This window comes from Furipterus horrens, unplaced genomic scaffold (assembly GCF_987537825.1).
Source record: "Furipterus horrens unplaced genomic scaffold, mFurHor1.1.pri manual_scaffold_1, whole genome shotgun sequence".
NCBI lineage: Eukaryota > Metazoa > Chordata > Mammalia > Chiroptera > Furipteridae > Furipterus > Furipterus horrens.
Window position 1 is genome coordinate 146274099 of NW_028327171.1, and position 13181 is coordinate 146287279.

General features: G+C 40.4%; 1 protein-coding gene across 11 annotated transcripts in view; it reads left to right on the forward strand.

Moving 5' to 3' along the window:
* Window positions 1-13181, forward strand: part of LYPD6B (LY6/PLAUR domain containing 6B) — a 156941-nt gene that overhangs the window by 79858 nt on the left and 63902 nt on the right. For 4 of the 11 annotated variants that reach the window (XM_090279611.1, XM_090279609.1, XM_090279612.1 and 1 more), the window contains exon 3: window positions 3452-3574. The exons of 6 other annotated variants lie outside the window; for them this stretch is intronic. In XM_090279611.1, the coding sequence (XP_090135737.1) occupies window positions 3516-3574 (59 nt within the window). In that variant the 5' untranslated portion in view covers window positions 3452-3515. Of the gene's footprint in view, window positions 1-2610; window positions 2788-3451; window positions 3575-13181 lie in introns of those variants that run through there. One more of the 11 variants, XM_090279610.1, reaches the window with a different exon arrangement.

Sequence of the window (13181 nt, forward strand, 5' to 3'; positions counted from 1 at the left end):
CTCCCTGCTAACCCTGCTTTTAACTTTAGATGCTGGAAAGCACGTCAATATAGCCAGTATAAATCTGTTTCATTTCAAGGTCATAACTAAATGTTCTTCTTGGTTTCTCCTGCTTTCGAGAAACTGTCGGGGCACATTTTTGAGAACTATGTAAGTAGGCTGACTTCAGGGTTGTCAGAACCACTAAGTCAAAATGCATCCAGTTGTTGGGCTGTCCAGCGTGGTTCTAGATGGAAAGCTGAAGAATGAACAGAACTTCTGGGACCTTTGCTCCGATTACCTTCAGCTCTTTTGGCAGGGTGCTGCTCTTTGTGAAAATGAGAAGAGGAGGTTGGAAAACGTCATTTTCACCTTCAGCGTGCCTTGGTTTCAGTATGGAGATGCATGGATGGAATGGGAGTGAGCTAAAAGGGTAAAATAAAATTAAAAAATCATTAATTCAACAAATTTTATGGAATACCTGCTTGGTGCAGTTGTTGGGAATACAGTAATGAACAAAGCATTGGCTGTCATCTCTATGGCATATGTTCTATTGAGGGAAGAGGGAAAACAAATGAACAGATAGGTCTTTGTAGTGATAAGAAACAAAGGAAGGAAGGAGGGAAAGAGGAAAGGACCAAAGCACCAGAGAACAAAAGAAAAGCAAGCAAACAGAGCAGGGGGCTAGGGGAAGCTGGGGGTCTATTTTAAAGAAGTGCCATCAGGAAAGGCCTTTCTGACAAAAGGACTTTTGGGCAGAGGCCAGAGCGAGCGAGGGAGGGAGGGAGAGAGGGAGGAGTCTTGTGGATGGAGGACCTCCGCAGAAGGAGTGAGGATGGAGTCTGCCCCTCCCTGCAGCTCTTCCGTGAAGGCAGAGCTTACTTGTCTTGCCGATACCAATTTATAAGCTGGATGTTACTTTTTTTACCATAGAGTTTCAGAGTAGTTACTGTTAAATGAGAATTATGCATATAATATTCTTTATTATAGCAGTTGTTGTTATTAAGCATCAAATTCATTATATGTCTACTGCATGGAATTCTGATTTTTTAAAAGAAAGCCGCAGAAAAGACTCCAACTCCCCAAACTCATTATTACTTCTAAGGTATTTGCAGGCATATAAAACTATTCCTTTGGGGATGGGAATGCTACATAAATGTAGATTTTCTTTCTTTCTTTCTCTCTCTCTTTTACTGCCCCTGCAATGTAAATAACTAGAGAATGTTCTCCTGAAATAAAAGCAGGTTTGCTTGGGGATAGATTTGATTCAATGATATAATTTGAAATGGTGCCAGCAACCCCATTCTCTCTCACTGTATGATGTGGTGGAGGGAAATGTGGGTATAGGAGGAGGCAAAGGAATGCAGTGGCTCTGCATTAGCCAAACTGGAAGTAAGCCAGGCTCCATCAGGAGACCATGTCGTTAATCTGTGTTGTCAGTCACTACCCACCAGAGCTGCCGGATCAGGATCTCTGGGCGTGGCCCGCTAGAATGAACGGTAGTAAAACAAACAAGGCTAAGGCTATGCTAAATTAATAAGAGCATACCTTAATATTTTACACCAAAGTTATTTTGGAAGCATGGAAAATATTCATGGCAAGCATCAACTCTAAAGCAGATTACTTCTAGTTACCTCTGATTATTTTTGCGGGGGTCCTTGTAATACCCCATTGTAAGCTGTCTTTTGTAAGTTTTGAAGGTTCCTTTAGGTTAAAAGGATATTGTTTAGTGAGTGTTGTGTGTATATTTAAATAAGCATATGTACGAGTAAACAAATATGTGTTTTCCCATTTTTTAAATGAAAGTTTGAAACATTTTACAGAAAGAATCAGAAACATCAGAAATCAAATGAGAGATAATTTGCCAAGAACCACAACTGGTATCATACTATTTTTAGGGAATCCTTAATTCTCCCTGCCATTCCCATCGCCTCCCCTTCCCCCTGCCCAGGTTGAGTGAGATACTCTTCTTCTGAGTGCTCAGAATATCCTATGTGTACCTCAGTCATAGTAATGGCCACTTGTAAACTCAGTATGTGTCCATGGCTTTCTGGAAAACTGACTCTTTGTCCTTGAGCTCTGAATTACCAACACTTTGCTTGGTGCCTGACATGTGATAGGGTCTCCATGTATGTTTATAAAATAGATGAATGAATGAAAGAATGAGTTTAAGATTTATATCTGTTCCTGACCTTCTGGTAACCAAAGCAAAAAGAAAAATATATTGATTACACAGTCTCGTATGCATATAAGATTAAACAGCATTACTTCAAAAGATCCTTTTTTTCCCTTGGTGTTAAGTTCTTGAAAGTATCTGATGAATTATAAAGATTGTAGATTTTGAGAAATGCTATTTTCAATACTTAATAAGGTACTCTCACCTGGACTAAAGGAAAGAATAAGGCTTTTTGTAGTGCTTTGCAGCTGGAGGCAACTCCAGTACCTGGACAATCTGGGTCTCCATTAGCTCCTCCAGTAGCAGATTGTCTATTAGAACATCACTTTCCCAGATGGCAGTGGGCCCACGAGACAGTGTATTTTATGCCATGATTGTAACTATCTAATAGATATTGTACTGAAAGATTTTCTTGTACTTGCAGGCTGAGGCATTAAGTGAAGTGTGTAAAGTAAGGGAAAACATCTCATAGAAAAGAAATTGTGAGAATGCTGCAGTCAATTCAGGATTTCAGCATGCCCTAGTGGGGGTGGGTCCTCCAAATTCTGCAGGAAAACTTCTTCTTGCTGACTTGTGAAGGCTTTATGAGAAAAGAATTATTTGTGGAAACTAATGTGGATTTCAGAAGACAGGTGAGAATAAGCTAATAGATATCTGCTTCATTAAAAAATAATTTTAACCAGCGTCTTTTATGAAGAGGTAAAGTGCTATGAAGTGTAAGTATATGATTGAAGGAAAGAAGATTGATTGATTTTTGCTGTGTGTGTGTTTGGGCTGAGAGACAGGGGACTATTCAAAATCCCTTCACCTAACAACAGTAATAATGATTATTTTAAAATATTTTTAAAAGATGTATCTTCTTTTAAGATGTATACTCATCTTAAAATAAAAAGCTCCCCATTTGCATGTGAGGAACCCACCAGGGCTTTGTTTAAATGCACATCTGGCATTATCTGTATATGCCAAGTGTATGTCTTATAGATATATGTATGTCTATATTTCAAAAGTATGTAGCCATTTTGGGATTTCCCATTAACAATTTATTTTAAAACATTACATCTAAAGTATAAACTCAAGGAGACCAAGGATTTTTCTGCACACCTTTTGTAATGTAGCTCAAGCACCTGGAACCAAGCTCAGCATAGCAGATGCTCAATTACTATTTGTGCACGCAAGAGTGAAATAATCATTATAATTCTTGAAACATGCCATGCTTAATTTAATCAAATTTCTATTAATTGACATTTTGATTTTCATTTTTCTTTAATAAACGATACTTATATATTCTACAAATAGGTCCCTATGATAGATTCCTGGAAGTAGAATTGCTGGGACAAAGGAACACATATTTTAGATTTTGATGCAGCCTTTCTGCGGATGCTTTGGCACATCTGTCAATGACACTACCTCTAAAAGCAGGTAAGATTATCTGTTTCATTGCAACCTGGCTGACTTTGGAGTTCTCAGGCTTTTCATTGTTTAAAGTATCATTAAATTCCAAAATTTGGAAGGCGTATTGCTTTCTCTAGTTTCCATTATCCTGCTTAGAAGCAAGGACAATATAATATGGCTTCTTTCCTCTTGGTTTGAGAGAGTACAGGATGTTATTCAATTAAGTTAGTTTAAAAAAGTAAAAAATAAAAACCCCAAGTTATGTTCTCTTTGCTACTCTCTACACCTGTGTTTAATATATGAACTCTTGCTTGTCATTGCTAATTACATACCCAGGGAAGAAAAAGCTAAATCTAGAATTAGTTGTACATCATCAGCAAGTGGGATCTGACCACTTGCTGTGAAACCATGGCTCCGTTTCTAAACCACATTTAACCACTATGGGAATGAATGCTCTGCCAGGGGAATGTGTGGTCTCTCGTTCCAGGCTCAGCAGTGTTGGCTGTTAAGGATGCACAGAAGAAGCTACTAATCTTGATCTTTGCCCTATTAGCAGGTGTGGATGGAAAAATCCACATGCAGACACAACAGATCCTTTCACATCATAAATACCGTAAAGATCACTGACTTTTGCTGGCCTTTTGTGTGGGTTTTCAGCAGAGGATTTTCAAAACTCATAGAAGCATGTGCTTGGCATTCTCCAAAACAATGTTAGCAGTGGTACTGTATCTTCTGAAGTAGTGTTCTCTTTTCTCTTATTCACACCTGAAAACTGTGTAAACCAGTGTATTTCTCGTTTGGCTTTGGTTACCAGGAGGTTTTAGAAGCAAATGTAAATCTTTATGAACCCATTCATTCATTTATAAAGTAAAATTACGTGGAGTCCCTGTTCCACGTCCAGCACTGTGAAAAGTGCTGGCGATTCTGAGCTTAAGGACACAGTGTCGACCTTCGGCAGAGCAGTTCCAGCTCCAGTGCGGGAAGGAATGCTTTCTGGCCCCTTGCTTTGGATGCTTGCCCTAGAAGGGGAGAGCCTAGCCTTTCCCATGGAACATAACCCGTCTCCACTAAACTTATTAGCACTAGAAAGGACGCAGCTCATTTTCCTCTCAGGTGTAGACAAAGGCTGCTCTTGTCCCGGAGTGAAGGGCCTTTGGTGACTTGATTGGCACCCAGCCTGGCCTGCCCCCAATTTTCAGATGGAGACCATCAGATATAATCTGCCGCCTCATTAGGTTGACACTGTTCCTGCCCCCTCTTGTAATAATGTCACTGGAGCACTTAATAATCTTAGGTAAATGCTGTAAGCATGCTCTGCCAAGGTAACCCAGGGTCAGTGGTGGCAGATGCTCGAAAAAGCAATTGTTTTTTCATTCTGTGCTCTGTTTAAAATATAGCAAGCAAAGAGGTGTAATAATTGGGCAGGTTTAAATATTAGAGGAGTGGAACTTTCAGCAATTTAATGATTTTAACCTCTGATTCAAACTGACAATATATCAAGATTAAGGGGACAATGAAATATATTGGATGATTTCCATGGACTTACAGCAGAGAGCGTTTTTATTCTAGAGTAGTGAAGGTCAGAGAGGGGCCCTTAAGTATTTGAAGATATATAAGATGGACAGTATTTATGAACTCTTTTCCTTTTCTAGTGAAGATAGGAGTAATATAAGTCATATTCAAGGAGATGTTAGGTTAGACTACATGAAGAACTTCCTGACGAGAGACTGGGAAAACCCATGGGTAGGGGGTGGAATAGGTATACATGCATATATATGTATGTATGTGTATACACACACACACACACATATACACACAGTGTGTGTACAAATATACATATTTTGTCTTAATAGTAGGTAGTTGTTTTTGTTACTGGGATTGGATTCCAGAAACAGTTTACTGGGCTGATACTAGGCTGTGTGCTAACTCACAAATGTACGTAACCTGCCCCAGGGAACCCTGTGGGTATGGCAGGAATCGTACAGGCGGTTTTATATTTAGTGGGAAAACAGTGGAGCATTTGGCTTGGTGCCATAGAGCTAACACCACCTTCTCTTTGGGACAGAGCTGGGGAGACTAGGATGATAGGTGAGCTTGTGACTCAAGGCTTAACAGGATGTGGGGCTCCCTTAAAGAACCAAAGTGGGGGTGTCTGAATAGAGAGACTTTTCTCTGATGTAGGTTAGCACCATTTCTCTGATAAGTGAGGCCTAGAGATAGTGAGTGGGAGAAGTCTAACAGAGGCTGCATGTGTTAGGGATTGGGGTTGTCCTTCCAGGAGATGGCAGCTAAATCCTTGACCCTCAGGACTTAGCTAGATCTGACTCTCGCCTGCTTGGGCCTTGAGGGCCAACGTCCCACCCATAGGCTTAGATCAGTGATTTTCATCTCATAGCACACATAAACTAATTCCTCAAATTCTTCAGCACCCCCCCATGTATATATGTATTGATTAAAAAAAAAAATAGTAACACCAATGCTGTGCTCCAAAGTGACTTTTTAAAATATCAGATGCCTATACTTGTATAAAAGGATTTCTGGTACTAAGAATTAACCAATCAGACACAACCTTATCATGCAATGTGACCAATGAGATGCAACTCTATAATGTGACCTATATATTTATGGTTCAAGTCATGGCATTCACAACGGCTATTGTGTTGGCTATTGTCTTTTTTATTTTTTAACTTGACAATAAGGGAAAAGAGGTCAGTGTCCCTGACTAAATAGTCAGGTATTGCATGTCTTAAAAATTCTTGTATATACCCATTGAAAATCATTGGCTTAGATCAACTAAATTCTTTAAACTTATCCTTGCTTTTAGAACACATTGGGTTTTTATTTCTCATACTGTCTGAACAAAAGGTTTACTCTAAGTCTTATGATTGGATGGCCAAGAAAATAAATGCTGACTCTGAACCTGTAACGTGTTAGCCTGGTGAATTTTAACAAATCCAGCATCATGGTACAAGTTCTTTCTCCATTCTTGAGTCTGTTCTTTCTCCAGAGAGAACTTTTCTCCATTTGCCCTATCTTTGGTCATTGGTTAGACATAAAAGGAGGGAAAAAAACTGCAGTTTAGTAAAATAACTTCAACGTTAGATGGGGTTTGGCCAAAACCTAAAGAAAAACTATGCTATTGATTTTCCATGTGCAAATTTTATTTAATTTATGTGACAAACATTTATATAGTGCCTACTGTGTGCTAGTAGGTGTCAATGGAGAGCAGTAAACCCTGCCCTCATGAGGCTTACCTTCTAGTGTGGGGAGTAAATAAAGAAGGAAAATCATGCCAGGCAGTGAAAAGTGATGAAAAATAAAATAAACCAGTGTAAGGTGGTATCAAGGGACTGGGAGGGTAGTACTATTTTAGATTAGCTAGTCAGGTGAGGGCTTTCTGAACAAGTGGCACTGGGCAGACATCTGAGTGAAGCCAGGGAATAAGCCATGTGACTGCCTGCTGGGGCATATAGGAAGGATGCTGGGGTGAGGGGTGGGGCGGTAGGATCATTCTAGAAACAAGGGTAGCCCATGCCAAGTTCCCGAGGCTGTCCCTTTGGGGATAAGGAGAGGAGGGAGATCAGAGAGGTAGCCAGCATTCAAGTTGGTTTGCCATGGAAGGAAGCAGCCTTCCATTTGTTTGTAGTGTTTCTGCTCTGCAGTTTTTGACTGAGAACCTTTACATGTACTGGTCAGAGAGCAAACCTCTTGAAAACCTTGTTGAACGTGTTTGCTGGTTTAATTGCACAGACATGTTAGCCGTGACAGTTCATCAGTCAAGGAATTTAAAGGGAATGTGCAAAGGAATTTGGAACTTCTGCAGTTTATTAGGCTTATCACTAGAGACTTCATTTTCTTTTTGATGCTGTATTTTAAATGAATAAATAAGTTGATTACAGGCTTTTACCTATTTATTATTTGAGTAGTAGTAATACATAAACATGGTAAAAATGCAGATATATTACAAAAAGATATTTAGTGAAAGTAAGTTCTCCCTGTCTCAGTACTTCTTCTCAGAAGTAAATAGCTGTTAGCAGATCCTTGGTATGTTTCTAGAATGTAAATGCCTCTAGAAAAACAATGAACGATTGTGCCTATGCGAGTATGTATTGTTTCACATCTTGCAGATCTTGGCTCTCTTCCTTATCAGTAAATATGGCGTTGCCTCATTCTTGGTAATATTCAGTTATCTGAGGAGACCACAGTTAAGTTATTTTCACCTTGATGGACATTAAGGTTTTTGTATCTTTTGCTATAACAGTCATCACTGTGATGAAAGTCCTTGTACACTTTTCTTTTTCCAACATTCAGAAGCGTATCTATCGGAAGAATTCTTAGCAATGGATTGGTGGTCAAAGGGGAATATGTATTTTAAGTTGTGATAGATATTACTAAATTATATCAATTTACACTCCCACCCTGGCCAAGACTGTTCTTTTACATCTGAACACCATGTGCCACTGTTCTTTTGTGTTTGCAGTATAAGAAATGCAGTATCACTGCAGTTTACTATGCATTTCTCCTAGAGTGAAGTTGGAGTCAGAGATAAACAATATCTTACTTTTGTCGAGGAATGTTGTCTGTATGACTGTGATTCTTTGAAATTGGTTGAGGTTTCTTGGAGACCTGAGGCACTATTCATTTTATAAATGTTTCTTGAGCTTAAAAAGATTTGAGTTCTATTCATTGAGAGTAGGGTTTTATAGGTCTATAGTTTAGAAGTATTGGTATCTTTGAATGTATTTCTGCTATGTTATATTGTATTTGTTACATAAAACCCTTTTCTTTTGCTATTTAGAAAAATAACTTCTGCCTTTTGTTGGATTAATCAGGTTTTTTCTTATTTTTCCTTTTCCCGCTACCTAACTGGAAGCTGATTTTGTTTTCTAGGGCTGCTATAATAAAGTACCGTCAACTGGGGGGCTCACAACAAGAGTAATTTATCGTGTCAAAGTTCTGGCAGGGCTGTGCTCCCTGTGAAACATGCAGGGGATCCTTCCTTGAGTCTTAGCTTCTGGTGCTTTGCTGGCAATCTTTGGTGTCCTTGGTTTGCAGCTGTATCACTCCAGTCCCTGCCTCTGGGTCCCACAATGTCCTCTGATGGGTCTTTGTGTGGTTTCTGCTCTTAGCTTTATTATTCCCTTCCTTCTACTTGCTTTGGGTTTGTATTCTTCTTTTTCTAAAATCTTGAGGTGGGAGCCCAGATTATTGATCTGAGATATTTCTTGCTTTCTAAATGTTTGCATTTACGTAGTGCTATAAATTTCACTCAGCACTGCTTTATCTGTGTTTACAATACATATTCTGATATATTGTATTTTCATTTTCATTCAGTTAAATATAGTTTTAAATTTCCTTTAAGACTTTGTCTTTGACCCATAGATTATTTAGAAGTGTATTGTTTTGTTTCCAAGTGTTTGGAGAATTTCCCGTTATCTTTCTGTAACTGACTTCTAGTTTGATACATTGTGGTTGGAGAAAATACTCTGGTTGATATAAATTCTTGTAAATTTGTGGAGGTTGTTTTATAGCCCATGATATGGTCTCTCATGGTCTGAGCTCCATGAACAATTGAAAAGAATGTGTATTCTGCCATTTGGGGGTGCAGTGTTCTATAAATGTCTATGAAATTCTGCTGGCTGATGGTATTGCTCTTTTATATTCTTATATATTCTTGCTGACATTCAGTCTAGTTGTTCTATAAATTGTTCAGAGAGGGTTGACATATTATTTTGAAGTTTTCCCCAGAATACATCCTTCCTCTTTAAGGACTGAAAATGTTCTCTGAATTCATAAGGAACATTTTCTCATCGACCATCTAATAGACCATGGTTGTTCCACGGTTCCACTTTTTCCTCCTTACACTCTTTACTCTTCAAAGCAGACTGCTCTACACATTTCAGCTGCTGGAGACAAGCACAGTGGATTAGTTGCTGTGGGAGGGAGAGGAAATGGTAATGGTTTGAAATTCCCACACCTGTACTGTTGTGAATTGATTTTGTAACATTCAGGCATGGTCTGCTCTAGTTCACCTTATAGGCTCGCTTATACTCAACCCTGCTGCATGTTAGAACCTCCTGGGGAGCTTTAAAAAAAATACTGATGTTTTTGGCTCCCACCCAAGACCAATTAAATTAGAATCTCTGTTGCTGTGGCTCTGAGAGTGGTCTTTGTTAAGAGCTCCCCAGGTGAGTTCATAGCCAGGGCATTGCCCAGACAGCCTCTACATTCCTTGCTCTGACAATCTCTACAAATGTTTATTGAATATCTACAGTCAGCAAGTCCTGTATGAGGTCTGAAGAGACACAGCTGAGGAAGGTCCTTGTTTTTTCTGGGAATGTGGTCCCATAGTACTTACTGAGGGTCTTATACTTGAGCTCAGTTAATATTTCTTAAAATTGGTTGATTGACTCACAGATCACTGATAAACTGCCTGGGACATGAGTGAAAAAATTTAAGTGAAGGGACTTGAAACATGGCAGCCCAATATTTAATTAGGGAAACAAGAGATACTGTATCCTTAAAAGTCAACCCTTAATTCTGCAACTTTTTTGTTTGCTATATACTATGGTTACCAATCCCTATCCTCAAAGGACACTTTTCTGATTTACTGCATTCTCTTGGACTCACTGAAATTTTAAAATATTTGTCTTTCTCTTCCCCACCTGATTATAAGCTATGTATCTTAATAAAATTCTTTAGGGACTACATCTATTTAAAAACAATTAATAAATTTTTTACTTTAGTTCTAGATTTTTATAAAGCTTGAAAGATAGTACAGAGGGTTCCCATGTATCCTATGCCTAGTTTCCACCGTTAACATCTTATATCAGTAGGGAACATTTGTCACAATTAATGAGCCAGTGATATCTTAGGATTAGCTGAAGTCCATAGTTACTCAGATTCGCTTAGTTTTTACCGACTGTTCTTTATTTGTCCCTATAATTCCATAGGACACCGCATTAAATTTATGGACTACCGTTTTTTAATAATCATTTAAAATTTTTTTTCCAGCTAAGTATAATTGGTAGTTTTTCCCTATACAAAACAAGGAGATTTACACATTTTAATTCCCTTTGTTTTTCTGCCTAAACTTCTTCACTATTGGTATGTAAATTTAAAAAATTTTAAACTATGTTTATTGATTTTAGAGAGGGAGGAAGAAAGAGAAAAAGAAATATTGACTGGGCCTTCCATACGCACCCTATGGGGGACTGAATCCACAACCTAGGAATGTGTCCTGACAGGGAATCGAACCCCCAGTCTTTTGGTGTACTAGATGATGCTCCAACCCACTGAGCCACACCAGCCAGCATGGTTTGTAAATTTTGATTCCAGCTTGTTTTGAGGACTATAAATGCCAGTGACTTTGTGATTCTGCAAGGACATTCATGGGAAATGGCGGTTCTCTTGGTGTCTTCCCAAATCACCCCCTCCTCAGCCCAAAAGAAGGGCAAGGAAAATCAGCTGTGGGAGGCAGATAGTCATTCAGTCTTGGCAGTTTGTAAACCCAGATATCTCCATCCATTTGTCTGTCTTTGGAGGAGCATAAAGAAGGGATAATCACGAGATGCAGTAAATAACACCCACAGAGTGTAATTGTTTTCTCAATTGCAATTACAACTACTTAAGTGCTAAGATGTGAACAGCTGCACAAGAATATTTAACAGGTTCCTTGGAGCCATCTCCTAGTTTGATAGGACTTTTAGGCTAGCTTATGGAAATCCCTAGTGAATGGTTATTTCACATGAGAAAGAAAACCAGCCTGAAAACTGGCAAGAACGAAGTCTCTGGTTTTCTGTGTAAGCTGCTCGTGTTAAGCCACTTGAGCTAGGGGACGCCCAGTACATGGTGTTCCTAGTGCTGAAGAGCAGTAAGCGGGTGCTGCAGGGCGAGGCAAAATCAGTTCAGACTGGGAGAGGAGGGAGGTCTTTGGGAGGTGTCACCTAAGCACAGGCCTGGGAGATGAGCAGGATTCATTCATGGGTGTATTAAGCTTTGACTGTGTAGTCAGCACTGTTACAACTGGGACCCCAGGGTGGCATCAGGCATGACTTGAGTTCGTAGTCTGGGAGGGTGGAGATGGACTTGACCGGTGCTTACAGTCTTGTGCAGGAGGTGGCAGATTATGGCCTCTGGTCCAAAGTCAGCCCAGCACCAGTTTTTATGTGGCCCATGAGCTGAGAATAATTTTTACAAAGCAAGAAGGGGTGGGTGTGGGCATTCCCTCCCTTTTTTGACATTTCAAGCCGTAGTGGAGCCCCTATCTGGCCCTTTAGATTGAGGTCCTACTGTCGTATGGGTTTGAATGGCAACATACACATGGGGCTATGGGAACATAGAGCAGGGACAGCCGACTCTGCCCAGGGAAATCAGAGACATCACCTCAGGAGAGGAGATACTATAGGAGCAAACATCTAATTCCTCTTCCGCTTGATATGCCTTCAAATACACCAGCTGTCATATCCTCCATCCTTGATTTTCTTTTCCTTGAAGAGTTAGTCATTCCTTCACCAGCCCCTTAGAAAATGTGGCTCCTGTTGCTCTCCTTGTTACTGTTCATTTAATGTGTTCCTCCTAGTGCCTGGTTCTCTAAAGCAGGGTTTCCTAACACGAAATCAGTGGCTGGGGCTCCAGGCTTCTGAGAATCCCTAAAGTGAGGGCAAACAGAAGCCCAGCTGCATCTGTCTGGGAGGAGGGTTCGGGGCTTTCATCCAATTCTCTAAGAGGTCCATCATTCAAAAACTTTGAGAAATGCAATTTTAAAGTGGGTATCTCAAAACTAAAATCAGTACCGCTGATTTTAGTGGGGTTTGGCCAGCTCAGAATTAAGTGAAGGGATTGTGAACATCCTTCTTAAGTCCAGGCCAAGATCACAGTAGCTTTGTTCCGTCCTTCAACATTTAGTGAGAAGCTTTGCTCAAAGTTCTCTGTGCTTGGGCTGTAGGTTCAGTTTCTCTCTTTTGGGGACATCGCAGGATACCAGCCTGGATGCTCAAGACTTCAGGGTCTGAGAGAAGGATTAGGTGTCAGAAATTGATTTGGAAGAGGCAAGCCCAGGATGATGAGGGCGAGAAAGAAGGGAAGTGGGACGAGGGAAGATAGGCCCCTTGACGGCGCGGGCGGACACCGGTCCCAGCCTATGAAGCACCACGGCTGTGTCCCAGCCGCTTCTTCCCTTGGCTTTGCGCTTTCCTAGGAGCACTGGGGCCACCCCCTTATATGGTTCCTAGGAGAGAGAGGAGGGTGGATTTATCTGCTGGCCTCCCTCCCATCTCCTTTTCACCTTGGTGAAGCTGTGTAGGTGCCAACTCTACTTCACTCCTAGTTGGCACCTGCACCTCTCAGGATTGCTCAGGAAGCCAGGGCCTGTGCTTCGGAGGACCTTCGCAGCAGAAGAAACACAGGACACAGGAGCAAGGTGAAACCGTGGGAGAATAGGGTGGGGAAGAAGACAGTCCTACAGAGATTGTTCATCCTTCCATCTTTGTATCCGTCTGGTATTTATTAAGCCTCTAGACCATGCCAGTGCTAGTACTATGGCAAACACAGGCATGGTCTCTTCTGTCACAGAGCTTAACATCCAGTGTGGGAGACAGATACTAGTCACATAATCGTACTAGAAAATATACAA